Source organism: Callorhinus ursinus, unplaced genomic scaffold (genome assembly GCF_003265705.2).
Source record: "Callorhinus ursinus isolate GAN/ISIS: 27379988/994484 unplaced genomic scaffold, GSC_fseal_2.0 scaffold6, whole genome shotgun sequence".
NCBI lineage: Eukaryota > Metazoa > Chordata > Mammalia > Carnivora > Otariidae > Callorhinus > Callorhinus ursinus.
The window spans coordinates 68669728-68688491 of NW_027397068.1; the positions used below are offsets into that span (position 1 = coordinate 68669728).

Genomic DNA, 18764 nt, shown 5'->3' on the forward strand with positions numbered 1-18764 from the left:
CGTGTACACCGGGGAGCTCAGACTGGGCTTCTGGATTGTCCTGTGATCACGATGGCCTTTCCAAAGCAGCTGTGTGCGCTGTGCGGTTTGAGGCTTCAGAGACCCCCCGACCCCGTGAGGGAGGGTGGAAACGAGCTTTCACCCACAGAGGCGAGGGCGGAATTCAGAGTTCCTACTGCTCTTGTCGATGTGGTTCTACTTTACCGTTCGGCCACCCCGCACCGGGAGGGTTGTTTCACCGAGGTGCTGGCGGAGGCCTGAAATGGACGTTCTGGGTGAGCTAGACGGAGGGGACCCTTTGCCCTGCAAGAAACCTGCACTTTGTTTTCTTAGGGCTGCAGCTGTCCGGCCCCGCGGCTCAGCGCCCACCTGCTTGTGGTGTGTAAGTCCTGAGCAGCCCCCGCCGGCACGAGGAAGGAGGGCAGCCCGTCCCTGGCTCTGACCAAATAACCAGCACTGGGTGCCTCTTGTGATTGACACACACACCATTTTTATTTTGTCATTTCTTTTTGTGGCTGACATTTAACACGGGATTTTACCTCTTGTTCATCTAACCTTGATCCCTGCATGCAACTTGGAACTGTCAGCATTGGTGTGTTCGCTGAGATACTGTTCCGTAGCTTCTCGCATCTCCCTGCTCTGAAGCAGTCGCCGTGGAAGGTGGTGAGGGAGGGAAGGCCAGGGAGCTTTTCGTTGCGACATAGGAAAAGGCATCACAGGCCTCTCCACTTGCTCCCGGGACCTATGCCATAAGGTTCTGGAGGCTTCGGCTCTTACGAAGCTCTTCAGGTCTAGATTTTTCCACTGTAAAATGAGGGAGCAAAATAGTGGACTTTGTAATCAATTACTTCTAGCATTTTCATACTGAAAATTCTTCGGAATAAATGAAATAAGAAGAGAAAAACCTTTCCTATTATAAAATTATATCCTGGTCTTGGCTTCGAATTATTAAATCAACCCTTTATCTGAAGAGTTTTACAAACACTGTCCACTCCCACTGTCCTGCACTGCTGGAGCCCGGTTTACTGGAGACTCCGACATGGCCTAGATTATAAACATCATGACTGCTCTTAATCCTTGGACATTTTTTCTTGCATTCGAATATGGGAGCTTGAAATTCTGCTAATGCGTCAACCCTGAAGTTGAAGAGCTTCCCAGATCTTGTCCCGTCCCTCTCAGCTCCACGGTGGGGCTGTGGCCATGCTCGCTGAGGCAGAGGAGGAAGCGGGGTGAGCTGGCCGGTGTGGTCACGCCCGACAGACGTGCCGTGCCAGAACTCAGCTTCTCGCAGGGAGATGAATGCTCCCGCTGCACTCGGCCACAGAGGGAGCCTGGCTCTGCCACCAGGCTGTCCAAGCAGGATAGGCGACCCAGCTGCTGAGTGCATTGTGCCATTGGCCTCTGTGAATTAGGTCAGAAATAACAGGAACTGCCTTCAGGGTCATGAATTTCAACAAGACTTGAAATCCATCATTCCCGGTGGGAGTCTGGAGCTGTGGTCAGGGTTGCTGGAAACTCTTGGGTATTTCGGAGACACGCGCGATAAAGATTCTCTTCTTCCGTCTTTCAGGATCTGAGCTGCCTCTTTGAATTATACTTGGAGCCACTTCAAAATGAGACCTTTCTCACCCAAGATGAGGTAATCAGTCCCCTTCCCCCTGGCCACTGACACACAGGTTAGTCTGTTTGCCCATGAGTGGACCTCCCCGGAGGTTCTATCTGCTGATCCCCAAAGAATCGGGGTTGGGACTAAAGGGTGGTCAGAGGGACCCAGGCGTGGCCTCCAAAGCTGTTTATGTGGCCTCTGTCACGTGATGCTCCGTGGCAGGAGTCCGCCTGCGCAGGACAGTCAGTGTCCTTTTGGTAGAAGAAAGTGCGGCCAAAAGTTACTCTTTAATTCATGACTTGTTAATGTTAAATCTCAGTAATTAGTTCTTTTCTACTGACTTCCATTTTTCGCCAGTTTGAATCCTGAAAATGTTACATCCATTTATAAGGTTATTTTAGAATTACTAGAACCAGAGCTGTAAAAACTCTGTGCATAAACTATGTCACAGAGTGAATATGCTGCCATCTTTGAAGGATTTACTTCTGTCTGCTTCTTTCGGGTGAACAACTTGGGATTTGACTGTGCGTCTGGGTGTTAGAGTGGTCTCTGGGTCTTCATTGCTGATACCCCCTTTCCGATCCCGGCCTTCATATAGATGGAGTCCCTTTTTGGAAGTTTGCCAGAGATGCTTGAATTTCAAAAGGTGTTTCTGGAGACTCTGGAGGATGGGATTTCAGCATCCTCGGACTTTAGCAGCCTTGAGACTCCCTCACAGTTCAGAGTGAGTATTTTGGACTTTGGCTTAAAGCAAAAATAAATGGGTAGAATGCGGAACTCTCCCTTGAAAAAGAAATTGCTGTCCCTTGCCCATTGACAAGGTAAATTTAGTGCTGTCATTGCGCTGTTTTCCTCTGGCAGGTGGTAAAAGCCGGCCACGTTTGTATCTTGAGTGGTTCTGGTAGTCAGAGTCTGGGTGGCACAACTTACACAGAGTCTGCCCGGTGGCTGAGCATGTCTACCACACTGTTTGCTCAGATCTACTGAACGATATGTAGGGAGTTTGCTCGAGGCAGGAGCACCTACCCTGCATCTAATCTCGCATCTTCATGGTCATGTGACGCTGGGATGAAAAGCATAGGTCAGTGGTTCTTCGATGGAGCCCTGTTCCAATGTGAGCATCAGTGACTCCCCTCCAGGGAAGGAAAGGTGCAAGACAGTAGAAAGGGGACAGGGCAGGATACAGACAAAAGCATCTGTCCCAAGTAATGCTTGATTGATTATCCTCCCAGATCATTCATATCCCACTTTATCAGATGTTATTTTTGTCGAACTTTCTTTCTTGTCCTTTGCCTGTGGTGTCAGTAGGCTCTGCCGCCAGAAGGCTTTTAGTCAAACTCAAGATCTGCTAGGGGGATGCCAGGCTGTTCTCTGTCTGCTGTGGAAATGGGGCAGTCCTGGCTTTATTTCATTTGGTGATTTCTCTGAGGCATTAGTGCTCTGGTGTCTGAAAGACAGTCGCCATGGATGCACCAAAGTAGTCAAATGCCACACCAGAGCCAGCAGACACCGATTAAACCATGTCCAATGTGACTTTTCCTTCCCCTTCTAGAAATTGCTGTTTTCCCTTGGAGGCTCCTTCCTTTATTACGCGGATCATTTTAAACTCTACAGTGGATTCTGTGCTAATCATATTAAAGTACAGAAGGTTCTAGAGCGAGGTAAGTTGCTCATACCTTTATATAACTGCCTTTTTTTTTAACAGAGTAAATTTGCATTTAATAAGTGGGGATAAGTGCAGTTTTAATGGATCATGCTCCGTTCTTGACCTTTAAACTGACAGGCATTAGAGGAAACATTCTTAGTTTATTTCAGTTTATTGGTAACAGTGAACACGTGTCCTAAGAGCAGAGATGTTTCTCTGCTTTGTTGTCACTCTGCTGTTAAATTACCTCTGGATTCTTTTTTTTTTTTTTTTTTTTTTGCCAAATTCCTTGATCTGCAACCCGGGAACCATAAGCTGCTGTTTTCTTCCTTTCTCGCTAACCTTCTTAGGCCCGAGGAACGACGCAAATGCCACCAGCACGCTCACAAGCAGAGCGGTAACTAGAGTTAAAGCCGCTTTGACGGAGCCAGGCAAACACTAACAGTTAACAGCCCACATCCTGTCACTGAAGCGCCCTTCGTCGCCCCACGTTTTTATCATCTTCTTTTATTGGCTTTAACTGAAGCCTTTCGTTTTCTTGACGCCCAGGGAGACCCGCTGGGTGGACCTTACCGTCTCGGGTTCGTGCCCGCACCAGACAGGCGCTGGGGGCCGCGGGAGAGACTGCGCACGCGCGGCGGGGGGGAGGGGCGCGCGGCGGCGGGGGGGGGGGGGGGGGGGGGGGGGGGGGGGGGCGTGCGGCGGGCGCGTGGAGCGCGTGGGCTCTTAGGAACGGGCCGGTCGGCCCAGCCTGGGCGCTGGATTCGAGGGTTTGGTGAGAGCCGTGCCCTTGTTCCGCTGCACGCGGATTGGAGGGAGCTCTGCCGCGTGCGGCTCCGTCTGCTCCTGCCACACCCCAGCCGGGAGTGCCGCTTCACCTGAAGCGATTCTGTTCCTGAGGCTGCTTTCCGTGGCCACACACCCGAGATTAACGTTCTCCCATCTGCCTCTCTCAGGAGACGTTTTTCTGTCCCATTCTTTGGCATTCTCGTTTGTGGTGGCGGGGCGCGGAGGAGGCCGGCTCCGCGCTGCGGGCCGCGGGCGGCAGGGGTGCGGCGCGCGGAGCGCGGGGAGAGTGCGCGGGCCCGGCGCCGGAAGGCGGCTCCGGGGAATGCACGCGAGCCTTCCGGTCGTCGTCGGAACCGTCTCCAGAAAAGGTCACCGGGCCGCCCCTGCTCGCTCTCTCACGGGACCCGGGGAGCAAGACAGGAAGCTGCGAAGCCGCCTCCGTCACGATGTCATAACGTTTCTGGGACACAGATGACTCCCCTGGGACTTGAGCGCCTTCCCTAGAACGGCAGAGGGCCTCCCGCCCTCTCTCCCCCCGTGATTCGCCGGCTCTCCCGCAGCCGGGGACCCCGGGCGCTCTCCTGTGGCGGTGGCCGGTGTCTGGGGAGAGGTCTGTGTTTGAACTTTAGTTGCATCAGCAGGGGCGGTGGCGGCCAAGTTGAACCCCAAGCCCCTTCCTCTGTCGCTACAGGCTTCTATCCGAAGGTCGCCCTCAGCGTTCCCCTCTCAGAACCAGGCGACAGGCTCTTATCCCAGCGTTCGGGGCAGTCAGCGCGTTCCACTGATGCAACTGGGGTTTAAACCTGGATCTCTACGGTATCGTAGAAGGACAGGCTCAGGGTTAAGAAATGGAGTCTCAAAGTGCTTCAAGTGAACAAGCCCCAGCCAAAGTCTGTCTCCTCTGCTTGCTTCAACGGAGATCTGACTCCCGGCGGCATTTCCTAGGAACACCTTCTTACTGACAGTAAAATTAAAGCACACCAGTGCTTTGCTCAGTTCTGAAGGATCCCCTCAGCAGCCACTCTGGTCACATTCAAAATGGTACCACATCTCCTAGAAGTTGTAGATTTTTGCCTTTGTGGCAAAACCCCAAATAAGGGTGTGCTTTCATTCAGATTGGCTGAATTCCAAACAGATGGCCATCGAGTGTCAGCAGGTGGACTCCAGAGTAGCCACTGGCACATCCGTTGGCACTCTCAGCACTGAATGGGGTGGGGTTCCTGTGTGTCCCCTTGATAACGTCAGACACTGGACGCAGGTCGCCTTCCCTGCCTGTAGTGGTCTGAAGGTCACATCCCGTGAGATGGACCGCTCAGAGCTGTGGAGGTGAAGGCTGCAGTGCTCACCAATTTATTTCAAAAGAAAACAAGACAGCCCCTTGTGTATAGAATAAGTAACAGTCTGTGCGAGGACGGTGGGGAAAAATTCCTGGTTTATTTTGATATATGATTCTTTTGCAGGGTAGGTGTAGGGTCTGGATAATACTGTTCTGTGGCTTTATGAATTGGTTGAAACTCACCTTTTAGGCACCCCTAACAATCTCTCATGGGTTTGCATGTGAATATGCCTTTAAAGTCAGACGTTCCTACATTTCAACTTGGTGTGCAGACTGTACTATTTAGACAGCCTCGTAACTTCCCTTTTTTCATGGGGTTTGCCCCCTCCCCCACGACTGTGATGCTGAATCCATGTTGACAGCTGGGTGCCTGACCCACTGAAGCATTTGGGTTTTCATAAAGAATGGCATTAGGATGACTGTAGAAGTGGATGATCTGTGACTCCATTAAAAAACTGAATGAAGTAGGGTTGAATTTCTCCTGCTGTGCTCTTCTAAGGGTCTTTTATCCCCCTGCTTGTAGCTAAAACCGATAAAGCCTTCAAGGCTTTTCTGGATGCCCGGAATCCCACCAAGCAGCATTCCTCCACCCTGGAGTCCTACCTCATCAAGCCGGTTCAGAGGGTGCTCAAGTACCCTCTGCTGCTCAAGGAGCTCGTGTCGCTGACAGACCACGAGAGCGAGGAGCACTATCACCTGACAGGTAGGAAAACGGACCGTGACTGCCGCCACCCGCCAAGCCTGCCAGGCCCCTCTTCTCTTCCCTGCTTCGTTTCACATTCTCAGACCTGCCTCAGGACCACGGTTCTTAAGCTTAGATATAATTTTAGTATGTGCAAGTAGCTACTAGGTATATGGCCAGCCCTCCAGACGGACAGAATACTTGGGCAAAATGATGTCATCGGAGGAGCCCCAAACCCCTCTGCAGGGGTGATTCCATTTTCGTTTTTCAAAGAACGTATTTGAGCTCAGAGAGATGAAATCCGTTACTTTGGGTCTCTCGGTTAGCAAAACAGGGCTGCTGGAACGGAAAATGGGGTCTATTTTCCTGCCACCTTGTGAGGTTGTGTGTTGCGTGCTGCCCAGAGCTGCTGATTGAATCCATTGGGTGAGGCTCCACCTTGTGGGGATTTCGGAGCAGAGCCCAGCTCCACAGCTCAGCTCCCAGCGACAGGTTCTGCTTTACAGTCCAGGCTGATGTGTCTTCTTTTGCAACCCCAGAAATTACGGGCCTAAGATACAATTTGTCAGATACACAAAGCCCCTCAGTTTGAGATGAAGTAAGAGTATCCCCTAAAGGGATGCTGTGTTTGCATCAGAGAAATAGTGATTTGTTCTCTGCATGTGAAAACTAGGTGGTTGGTCTACCGGTAATAAAATACCTGGGTAGAGTAACAAATTTATTAATACATATTAGTAGTACTGAATAATAAACACTGAAAAGAGTTTCAATTAAACTGGCTCTTTTTTCTATGACAAGCATACTTTGTTATCATAAGTAACAAAGACAAAATTTTTTTTTACATGGAAGTTAAATTCTACAAGTAAATGATACAAATTATGATTAGTATTCAAATAATGTGAAAAGATCCTTTTTCATCAAGATGATGTTTAAATGGGTATATTAAAAATTGCCTTCCAAACTTGCCTCCAAACTGAATTAAAATACTGAATCAGAACAAAATAACGTAAAATACTAAATTTATAGGTAACCTGAAATTTTGCTTTTTGACTTTGACAAAATCATTTTGTCCCTCACCTGCCCAAGTAGAAAGTTACAAATAAGCACCGTGTATAAATGCAAACAGTTGCTGTGGTCATTAGGGGCATTTACAGAGACATTAGTAAGTTCTTGCTAACAAACTGTTGTTCACAGTTTCCAGTCTTTGGCCCGGGAGGAGAGGCAGAATTTAAGGGCAGGTATCCGATAGCCAGTGAGTCTTGGGTTTTAGTTTTGGCTCTACTCCTTATTTCTCTCTTTAGAAGTCTGGCACAATACTTAACCCCCCTGCACCTCAGTTTCCTCATCTCTGAAATGGGTTTGATTACAGCTCCTGCAGTCATTGAGTTACTGTGGGGATGAAATGAGATGATTAAAATAAACCACCCGTTATAGTACCTGCCAAATAGAAGGTGCTCAATCAGCGCTAGCTCTTCTTATTAGTGATACTTTTTACCTGTGTTTTGCCTCATTTCAAAGAGACCTGGAGGTGGGAGATTGTCCTGTTCTTCATTATACTGACTGGGTTACAGTGGGCTGTGTGAGCCATACCTGAGTAACGCTTCGGTTAGTAAGAACTGGGCTTGAATCTGGCTTGAATCTTGAGCTTTTTCATTACGGCTTTTGGTAGGACTTAAACAAAATTTATAAAATAATTTTATATTTTTCAGAGGCACTAAAGGCAATGGAAAAAGTAGCAAGCCACATCAATGAGATGCAAAAGATCTACGAGGATTATGGGACCGTGTTTGACCAGTTAGTGGCAGAGCAGAGTGGAACAGAGAAGGAGGTCAGTGGGACTTCTGGATTCTGAGAGGCTTGAATGCATTTGTTCACTGCATCTATAGGTGATCTCCAGACGAGGCCAGTGTGTTCGGGCTCTCCTAGAGGAGAATATGCCTAAAATTTTTTTTGATCTTAACGCTTGCAGTAAACCATACCATTTAAGTATAAACGGAACAGAAAATTCATTATACTGGTTTAAGAATGTAACCTTATGTCACCTTAACATTGTGCAAAAGAAAACAAGAAATATCACTAAGCTTACATCCCTCCCCCCTCCCCCCTTTCCATGGGGCCTTGTGAGGCAAGACTCGGTCCAGAGGCGGGTGTGTACATGAAGAGCGTGAGCCGATGGGAGGATGAATACAGGAAGTGGGGTCAGCAGGTAGAAAGAACCGATGTCTAACATCGGTGGCTGCCTCCTTACTTACAGAACTAGTTTAAGTGGAATTTGACAATTTCTCTATTTTTCTTCTCTGGTTAATTACTAAATTAGAATCTTGAGCTTTTCAAGTCTACATATAAGAAAACGTAGTTTCAGTAGAGAAAGGCAAGAACAGAAAACAGCTGGAGTTTAATTTTTTGTGACAGTTTCAGTGTTGGTCTTTTTATCTTTGCAGGCCCAGTGTAGTTTATGGATTGGGGTGGTGACACTCTGGATGGACCTCAGTGTCCATTTACATATAATGTGTGCACTGAACCAAAATGCCTCTTTATTTATGTTATTTTTCAAAGTTCGATGCTTTGCTCTTATTTTCAAAACCTATACTATTTAAAGGCCCCATGTTTACGGGGGCCATAAGAATCACGTTGAATGTACTTGGAATCCCCATATATACATATGTGATTCACTGTCCAACATGAGACAACCTACCCCTGGGGTCTCCCTGTCTTCATCTCCCGTTTTTATGATACAGGTAACAGAACTTTCCATGGGGGAGCTTCTGATGCACTCTGCAGTTTCCTGGTTGAATCCATTCCTGTCTCTAGGAAAAGCCAGAAAGGACCTTGAACTCACGGTGTTTGGTTAGTATCCCATTTGAAATAATGTAAACTTAAAAAAGACTGGTGAAAATGAAGATCTTTCTAGACCCGCCAGTCCAGCTAACTCTGATTTTCAGAAGGAGTTGGAATCACTGCTGTAATGGCTTTTGACTGAACAGAGCCAGCCTCCAACTATGTAAAATGCTGTCGCTCTGCATACTCATTATCTTGTTCTCCCTTCTGCTTGGTTTAGTGCTTCTGGCCAACTGTTACAGGAACAGATCTCCTGAGGCTATTTTGAAACCTGCTATCTTAATTGTTTGCTGCATTTCCAAAATGTCTTAATTCTCACTAAGACCGATTATAGACAGTGTATTCTCACCAACATGAACACCATGTCCTCAGATTTCGATAAAACAAAACAGGGATTTTTTTCAAAAAATCGCCAAGATCTACTTGAGATGATTGTTTTTAAGTAAGTAGGTATTTCTGCATCACTGAAATATGATCAGAGGAGAGCACCATTTATTCACTCCTGTGCTGGTATAATGGGATCCCGGAGCTTCATAGGTTTGAAGAGCTTTGTTCTATTAAAACATTCTAAGCCATAATTCAACCTTGGAAGAAAGTTTGTACAAAATAATGAAAGACTTTCCTTTTTCTTTTCCTTTCTTTAGTTTTTAAGAGAGCTGTCATATTGGTTTATAAAGAAAACTGCAAACTGAAAAAGAAATTGGTAAGACAAGAAGTACATTTAATTAAAGCTACCTTTTCATGGCTCTGTTGTCCTGTCAGTGTTGGTCTGAGAAGCCCGCTCAGAACCAAGGCCTCACTGGACTAATGGGACTTATTTCTGGGGTGACTAAGCAAACCAGATACTCAGCTATTATTCTCCCTACAAACAATGTCTGCTTTTAAAAGAAGACGTAGACAAATTCCCGTGCTAGGGCCTACACCAGAAAATCAGCTTCCATATCCCTGAAAATGACCCATGTTTGCTCCGTGCACATAAGAGACCATGTAACTTTGGTTTGTTTTCAAAAGACTTTTACCTTAGTTCAAAAAAAGAAAAAAGAAAAAGCTTGGCTGTGGATACCGTAAGCCATCAGTCATTACCGTCCAGACGTAATGAGGACACAGAAGGCTCGGTTGTCATTCTTGCTGGTGTCTAGCAGTCTGTGCTCCCCAGACCACGGCTCTGCCCCAACCCCCCCCCCCCCCCCCATTCTGAGATCTCTGAGAACTGGGAGCGTACCTGCACCCTGACCACCCACACAGCTGCAAGGAGCCTCGCACACAGGGAGAACTTCATGTTTCCATTCCTGCACATCTCCTCTCTGGGTGAGAGCTTGCTCTAACACTTGTCTTGGGGGACTTTCCTGTTACAGCCCTCGAATTCCCGGCCTGCACATGGCTCTGCCGACTTGGACCCATTTAAATTTCGCTGGTTGATCCCCATATCCGCACTTCAAGTCAGACTGGGGAATACAGCAGGTAATTGTTTCATGTGGTATGAGACTAGGAAAAAGTTTTTTATTTTTATTTTTTTTTAAGATTTTATTTGTTTGTCAGAGCACAAGCAGGGGGAGTGGCAGGCAGAGGGAAAGCAGAGGGAGAAGTGGGCTCCCCTCCCAGCAAGGAGCCTGATTCGGGGCTCAATCCCAGGACCCTGAGATCGTGACCTGAGCTGAAGGCGGCACACACTTGACTGACTGAGCCACCCAGGCGTCCCCAGGAAAAAAAGCATTTTAACGGGGCTTATTTGCATTGGGGAATGAAAAACTAGGAAAGAACCTTCAGAATAATTTCTGAGTTTTATTTTATAGGCAAAGAAAGTAAGGACAGGAGAGGCTGTTTTGATTTTTTTTTTTTTTTTACAGACTTTTAGAGAAAGTAAATGCCAAATTTGCCTTTTCTTCGCCAGATACCTCTCGTTTCCTTATTTTCACTCTCAATGGTTTTCAACATTTTTCCTGCCTAAAATCCTTGATACCCTAAAATTTGTTAAAGGACCACAAACTTAAAAAAAAAACTTTTCCACCTTGGAAAATGTTCGAGGTCCTTCTAGAATTACCATGTTCTGGTGACAGTGCCTCCGACGACAGAAAGGACCAGTAGTCTAGGGCATGCAGTGATGCTCTGGATCCCTGTTTTGTTTGAGGTGCTTACACTTCCTAAAACGGGACTGACTTTGGGCTGGTCTGTTTACCTCAAGTACCTGAGCACATCCTACCGTTCCTTCCAAAGAATACAATGAATGGAATGGGGTTGACAAACAGGATCCATTTAACCTCCTTCCCCAAGAGATGTGATCCAGCGCTAGGGAGAAAGCACACTGGGATGGATGGAAAACTACCAGGAAATGTAAAAAGTAACTAAAAAGTATTTGACTTTTGATAACGATTTGTGAAAGTCATACATAGAATGAGGCACAGAAGAAAATGATGAGACTCAGGACAGGAAATATTTGACGTGAGTTTCAAACTTCACATTTTTGGCAAAGTCGTAGACCCTTGTTTCCTTTTACACAGGGACAGAAAATAATTCCGTATGGGAACTGATCCATACGAAGTCAGAACTAGAAGGACGGCCAGAAACCATCTTCCAACTGTGCTGCAGGTATTACTGATTTCCAAAAATTAAAGCCAATGGGAAAAAGACAGAATTGTGCTCTCTTAAAAATGGGAGTTTATTTTTAGTGCTCTCCTGAATTTTGATGACTTCAGGATCACACCCAGCCTCCCCCAAATGGCAACTGTGTCTGTAGTAGAATACATTGATTAAATATGTATCCAAATCTTAGTGCTCAAAGGCCTTCAAAAAATGATCACCTCTCCTTCTGTGAGGAGACCAAGGTACACAGAAGCTGGGTGACTCGTGGTCAGTGTGTCCTGAGAGCAGTAATAGGACACTTAAGGACCAGGGGATGTGGACACAAAGCACGAGGACACGCCACATGACTGTTTTCTCTTCTCCCCTCACCAGTGACAGTGAGAGCAAAACCAACATCGTCAAGGTGATTCGATCTATTCTGAGGGAAAACTTCAGGCGTCACATCAAGTGTGAATTACCCCTGGAGAAGACCTGTAAGGATCGCCTGGTACCCCTTAAGAACCGAGTTCCTGTTTCAGCCAAGTTAGGTGAGAACTTTGCTGGCCTTGTGTTTATTTAGGAAAACACAAGCTTCTCTGTAAGTATATGTTTTTGTAATACAGCAGTGAGTCACCACTTTGTAAAGTACCAGGGGGAGCCCTGTAAGCTCTGAACCAGACACCCGAGCACACGGAGTGGTGTGTGAAGGTGGTGGCAATTTTATTTCCTTTTAAGAAACTTAAGGGGCGCCTGGGTGGCTCAGTTGGGTAAGTGTCTGTCTTCAGCTCAGGTCATGATCCTGGGGTCCTGGGACTGAGCCCCGCGTTGGGCTCCCTGCTCTACGGGGACTCTGCTTCTCCCTTGCCCTCAGCCGCTCTCCCTACTTGTGCTCTCTCCCTCTCTCAAATAAATAAAATCTTAAAAAAAAAAAGAAAGAAAGAAACTTAAAATGCCTCTTGCTCCCAAACCTTGTATAAACTATAACCACCCCCAATCCCAAGTCCTCATTTTACCACCAGCTGACATAGTCTCTTTACTACCTTATCTCTTTCTTCCATCGAGATGTGCAGGAGTCACATAGTCTCTTAGCTTAGCTTGGCTCACTGCAGTACTCCCAGTGCTCCGAACAGCTCAGGCATCTAAAAAGTCAGTACTTGAATTAAGATCAAGAAACCTTATGTTCATTTTTACCCAGTCAATTAAGTCAGGAAGGAAACACTCCAGATCATGCTTTTCTTAAACTTTCTGCCTGTTTCAGTTAAAATTTTAAATTTTCTGCTTTTTAAAATTTCAGTTTAAACCTTCTCTCTGTATTAACTGTTTTGTTAATGTCTTTGATCTTGTTTCTTTTCTTTATTGGTCACAGTGTGACCTCCTCTTCAAATTCACTGTATATTTTCTACTTTTTTCTCTATTGCCAAAATAAGCTGTAGCCATCAAAACTATGCTCTTACTGTCTACGGAAACATCACAGCTGAGAGCTCCCCTTTTCCCTTCAACCCAAGAGAAAAGAATTACACACAAATGATTAAATTATTCCTATTAAATCTATGAAAGTTGGCTAGAAATTCCAGCAGAGACCGTTCTCATGAGTGATGAAGGGCATTTTTCTACTTCTAATGGAGCAGCAAGGGAAATAAGGTGAGAAGGCAGGCGTAGAAATATGGTATAATCTTGGCTGTCCAGTTTCAAAGTACTTTAGTGAAAGAAAGGGACCTAGATTTTATTAGTAGCTAACTTTTTCATTTATCCATTGGCAAAATAAGAATCCTAGCCTTCGTAATAGTTTATAGCTTGTTGTTCTATCTAAACAATCGAGCTCTGGTAATAGGTCATCTAGAAATGCCCAATCCTCCGACATAAAATTTCAAATAAATGTAAGTAAAAAATTTCCACATTTGGCAGTATCTGCACGTTTTGGGTGTATGTGTGTTTTTTTTTCTTTTTCTTTTTCTTTTTTTTTTTTTTTTTTGCCCAAGCCCCAGGATAGTTGGTAACAGAAGTGAGATGATGTTAAGTCATTAAGATGTTACATCTTATAACGTACATTGCAAAAATTACGCATTGTGGAGTCTTTTTCTTGATCACGAGGGGAAATGCACTTTTCTCACCACAGCTTCCTCCAGGTCCTTGAAAGTCCTCAAGAATTCCTCCAGCAGTGAGTGGCCCGGCGAGTCCGGCGAGGCCAGCAAGGGCAGCTCCCTGGACTCGGACGAGTGCAGCCTGAGCAGTAGCACCCAGAGCAGTGGCTGCGCCCCGGCCGGGAGCAGGCAGGAGTCCGTGCCACACCCCCAGCCAGGCCTGGCTGATCTGTCAGACAGTCTCATCAAGGAGAGTGACATCCTGAGCGACGACGAGGATGACTACCATCAGACTCTCAGACGGGGCAGCCCTACCAAAGACATTGAAATTCAGTTCCAGAGACTGAGAATCTCCGACGGCCCTGATGCAAAGCCAGCTGAACAGCAGCCTGGCACGGAGGGCCGGCCCACAGGGGAGCAGCCCAAGCTGGTGCGGGGGCACTTCTGCGCCATTAAACGGAAAGCGAACAGCACCAAGCGGGACAGGGGAACTTTGCTGAAGGCACAGATTCGCCATCAGTCCCTTGACAGTCAGTCTGAAAATGCCAACCTTGATCTCAGTTCTGTTCTCCAGCGAGAGTTCAGTGTCCAGAGTTTAACCTCGGTGGTCAACGAGGAGTGTTTTTATGAAACAGAGAGCCATGGGAAGTTGTAGTGCCATTTCAGTCCAGATGTGGGCTTGATGGCTTGTATTACTTTTAAACTGGTGGTCAAGTGGAAATGGCAGAAAAACTCATTATTGGGTTTTGTGCGGCATACATTTTCCCCACAAAATAGTTGTAAAGATTTAAGTTATTTTAATTTATTGTAGATCAGAAAACTAGATTGAACTGATCAGAATCTGTAAATTACTTAGTTTATAGCCCTTTTGATCAGGTATCAAAATGACTTAGGATCCTTAAAATTGCAATCTATTTTAATTTATGTGGAAAAAGTAAGATGGGGGAATTGTGATTAATAGGTCATTGTTTTTTTTCCAATCCTCTGGGCATTTTCTTTGAGCTGTTAGTTTTTGCTTTATTTAAAGCATATTTATTTTAATGTGGGTGAGGGGCACAATGTGCAGATGCTTCATTTTTGTAAGGTTGTTAACAGATGCCGTTTATACTGAACATGTCATATCTATGCAGTATATATATTAAAAGAAAGCTTGTACTGTATCTTATTTGATTATTTTCTCTACCAAGCTGTACAGTAAAAGGGAAATAAGTCACATATGGTGATCGTATTTTTATTGTCCTTCCGTAGAAGACAGAAAGAGTACACATCTGAGCATAACACTGTGGAAAGCAGCATTCGGGTGCGCTGTTAGAGTCTGTGTCTCTCCTGGTCGTCTTTTTCCTGAGTTTTGCTTTTATTTTGTTTGAGTTCTTCTCTGAAATTATAAGCAAAGAGGTGTGGGTCTTCATCACACATTTTTCGGTATACATCACACAGGCTCTTAAAGTGTGAAACAGAGAGCTGGCTGGGTCGAAGGGTAGGGTCCACGTCTGCCAACTCTAACAGTTTTCCAGTGCTTTCCACGCGCTGAACTTCAGGGAATAACATTCTGAGGAGAGAAAATCAAAATTTCAAAATTTTACTTAATTCCTTAAATCATGATGCTTCCTTCTATGCACTTGAAAATGACATCGAGAGGGAGTGGAGGCTGCGGCTGGAGTGTCCTTGGGGCCCCAAGCCAATGGAGAGGGATCTTGATCGTGCCACTAGGCAACAGGTACAAAGGACCACTGAAGGAGGAGCTCGTCTGCCCTGTGAGGTGTGTCCACAAGGGAAAACACCTTCCAAAGCTCAGTCAATACAAGTACCTTTAAGCCTTTAAGGTAAGTTTAAAGAAACATCTATTCAGTTGTATTCTTATAGAAATGTTTGATTTGCCTCATTCTAATATGAAACTTGTCTTATTTCTTGACTCTCTTAGCTTTTGTGAATGTTCACCGCCAAGGAATGACCTTTGCAAAGTTTGAAACCAGGTGATGTGAAAATGCAAAGATTTACCCTGCGGCATCTTTACAACTGATTTGAAGTATATATTTTAAATTTCATCTAACCTAGTAGATCACGGTTTTAAAATGAGTAACAAAACTGATTGAAATGTTGCAAAGCTACACCTGGATTTTATTTCTTTTCTCAATAGTTAGGGACTCTGCAGAGCGCAGAGGTCATGGCCAATGGAGATGGGAGTTTTTCTTACAGGCTGCTGGTCCTCTCAGTAAGGAACTGCACGTTCCCTATGGTGTCGGGTGAGCTGTGATCTTGGAGTTCAGCTTCATGGCAAGGGGGGGACCAATGTGTGGGTGCATGTGACACAAGGACACCAATGGGTCAAAGCGGGCACACTATTTGGGGTCCCTCTCTGCACAAGAGACGGTGTATAGGAGATGAAGGGGCCCATCACTTAGGTTGGAAATGCCGGGGCCAGCTCTGAGGCCTACTCCAGGATTTCCAAAAGTAGAATATACTTTTTGTGATTTCCCCCCCCATGAATCAGGGCCATCATGTACAGCTGTACAAGTCACACCCTGCGTGCAGGGTGGGTGTGAGCTGAAATCCAGTTCGGGTTCTACTTGTCAAATAGCGCACATCCTGGCTGGGGCTTGCCGCCTACCAGGGGTGGTAATGTAATGCCATCATTCTAACTAGCACCAAGACAGCTGGTGGCATCCGTCACTACTCCGCTCAAGAAGTAGTAACTCTCTGGTGAAGTATAAATCCTGGCCTAATTACGGCCAACAAATGGCAAGACAAGGATTTAACACCAGTCAGCTCCAATCCTCAAGAATGAATTTTGCGGGCTGCAAGGATTTCAGGATGCAGCTGCCCAGCTGTCCCTGAAATAATTTCATATGCTAAGAAGACACTTCATAGAACCAGAGCAAGAGCAAAGAGATGGGGCTTTATATAAAGGGGAGGTGGGATCAGAAAATGAGAAATGCGTGCCTATGGAGCTGGGCGCCTTTAAACAGCTAAAGTTTGGCCATATTAGATGGCAGCTTTTTAAAAAAACATCACACACAGCTTCCTGCCTAAGTACTTGGGCCTAATTAAACATTTTCTTGGCTGCCAATGGATAGAAAATATCACTGTGGTCATTTCAGGGCCTTCAAGAGGCGCTTGGACCCTAAAGCACCATGTTCTGTCTGGGTTTCCTGACAGTGGCCATGTGTGTGCACAGAGCAGTAAGCACAGCAGACTGAAGGAGCTCCCCATTACATAAAAACATGCTTGTATGAAGACCTCGTGACGTCATTTTGGCTGTTCCAACATTATACTTGCTTCCTAGTTCTAAGTGTGTCCTTAAAAGTGATATAGCAAGTTGGTGGGAAGAAGAGCACTCAAAAAACTCAGTATGGGGCGCCTAGGTGGCTCAGTCGGTTATGTGGCTGCCTTCAGCTCCGGTCGTGATCCCGGGGTCCTGGAATCGAGCCCCATGTTGGGCTCCCTGCTCAGCGGGGAGCCTACTCCTCCCTCTGCCCCTCTTCTCTGCTCATGCTCTCAGATAAATAAAAAAAAAAATCTTAAAAAAACAACCCCAACTCACTGTGATAATTTATTATTTGGCCTTTGTTTCAGGTTCCTGACACAGAGTTTCTAAATCCTTTAAAATTTCCTGATAAGGGGTAATAGGAGCATTTTTTGTTATGCCTAATAAAACTCCTTTTCAACCATACCTGAATTTGTGCTAATGAGATGACTCTTGGTGGGTCCCTAGATAGCTTTAGGATGGGGACAGTTGTCAAAGGAACTAACCCTGTGATTAGAGGGTTGGAACTCTGCCTCACCTCCAGGTCTCTAGGAAGAAGCGAGGGGTGGGAGACTGAGCTCAATCACCAGTGGCCAATAATGGAATCAACTGCCTAACGGACTGTCCGTAGAGACCCTTAAATGATGGGTTCAGAGAGCTTCTAGGCTGGTGAAGACAGTGAGGTGCTGGGAGGGTGAGGAGCCCCGAGGGGGCACAGAAGCTCTGTGTACCCCTTGGCTCCCATACATACTTGCCCTACGTCTCTTCCATTTGGCTGTTCCTGAGTTATATCCTTTATAATTGGATAAATGAAAAGTGTTTCCCTGAGTTCTGTAAGCCACTCTAGCAAATTAGTGAACCTGAAGTGGCAGGGGGTAGGGTAGAGGGGGTGTCACAGAAATCCCCATTTCAGTGGTGACCTGGGACTTGTGACTAGTGTCTGAAGTGGGAGCAGTCTTGTGGCCCCTGAACCCTTAACCTGTGGGCTCTGTGCCACTCCAGGTAGTTAATGTCAGACTTGAATGGAATTGTAAGACACCTAGTTGGTGCCTAAAGAATTGGGGGACTTGTTGGTGTTGGAAAAAACACCACACATGGGGTCAGAAGTGCTGAGCGTAAAAACGGTTCATATGGTCTGCTCTGAGAACTCAGGGTCATTATCAACTGCACAATTGTCAGTTTTTAGCTTGTACTGATGCTAAAACAAAACCTGCTGGTGGCCTCTAAGCTTAATGCAGGGCTTTGCCTTTTCCTCTGGGCCAGTCAAGGTTTGTTCACCTCAGGATTTGAATGAAGAGTGACATTTACAGTTAGCTTGAAGAATCCTAAAAACAAGGTTCTTAATCTTTAAAAGTGCTTAAGGATTTTAGAAAGCATGCCAGTGAAAGGCAGAGAAGGCATTCTTACCCAAGCCCTCGATAGCAGTATTTCCTCCGGAACTGAAATGCGTTCTGAACGACCTTCTCCACCAGCTTGAAGGGCTGCTCGATCCTGGGCTGCACCAGGGGGGTGAAGTGCACCACGCCCACGTCCACCTTCATCGTGAGCAAACATGCATCATTTTGTGGCATGGTAGAACATGATTAAACAATTCGTCTTTGTCAAACACAGGTGGACGGGTTTTTGACCGCATGGTTCTCATAAACCCTTACATGGACTCCGGCTTCATCTTCTACAGGCAGGTAAGCTGTTGCACTTGGCTTTGAGCTGACTCAGAGCCATCCCGTGCGTCTCCTCTGTAATGACATCCACTAGACCTGTGCTTGATGATCACTTAATGTTAAAATGTAGTTTTACAATGGCCTTTAAGATCAATCCAAATCATCATTAAAGTCAGTAGGCAGCTAACAGATAGCTTTAGAGTATTTTATTTAGCTTTGGAAAGTGTAAAAAAAATAAGCTGCAGCAGCAGTTCTGGCTATAAGCTGGGCTTCCAAACACAGAAGAGAAGGCAGATGGCCCCCCAAGGACCATTTAGTGCTAA

General features: G+C 46.0%; 2 protein-coding genes across 18 annotated transcripts in view; one reads left to right on the forward strand and one right to left on the reverse strand.

Moving 5' to 3' along the window:
• TIAM2 (TIAM Rac1 associated GEF 2) overlaps nucleotides 1–14696 on the forward strand; it is a 224380-nt gene extending 209684 nt beyond the window's left edge. For all 17 annotated transcript variants that reach the window (XM_025866368.2, XM_073894136.1, XM_073894128.1 and 14 more), the window contains 11 exons: nucleotides 1571–1639; nucleotides 2205–2330; nucleotides 3159–3267; nucleotides 5900–6079; nucleotides 7768–7886; nucleotides 8797–8905; nucleotides 9541–9599; nucleotides 10252–10357; nucleotides 11395–11482; nucleotides 11849–12003; nucleotides 13572–14696. In XM_025866368.2, coding sequence (XP_025722153.1) covers nucleotides 1571–1639; nucleotides 2205–2330; nucleotides 3159–3267; nucleotides 5900–6079; nucleotides 7768–7886; nucleotides 8797–8905; nucleotides 9541–9599; nucleotides 10252–10357; nucleotides 11395–11482; nucleotides 11849–12003; nucleotides 13572–14191 — 1740 coding nt within the window. In that variant the 3' untranslated portion in view covers nucleotides 14192–14696. The remainder of the gene's footprint in view (nucleotides 1–1570; nucleotides 1640–2204; nucleotides 2331–3158; nucleotides 3268–5899; nucleotides 6080–7767; nucleotides 7887–8796; nucleotides 8906–9540; nucleotides 9600–10251; nucleotides 10358–11394; nucleotides 11483–11848; nucleotides 12004–13571) is intronic.
• A 57-nt stretch (nucleotides 14697–14753) lies between these two features.
• TFB1M (transcription factor B1, mitochondrial) overlaps nucleotides 14754–18764 on the reverse strand; it is a 66372-nt gene continuing 62361 nt past the window's right edge. The window contains exons 6-7 of the mRNA XM_025866375.2: nucleotides 18188–18315; nucleotides 14754–15085 (exon numbers count right to left, since the gene is read on the reverse strand). Coding sequence (XP_025722160.1) covers nucleotides 14845–15085; nucleotides 18188–18315 — 369 coding nt within the window. The 3' untranslated portion in view covers nucleotides 14754–14844. The remainder of the gene's footprint in view (nucleotides 15086–18187; nucleotides 18316–18764) is intronic.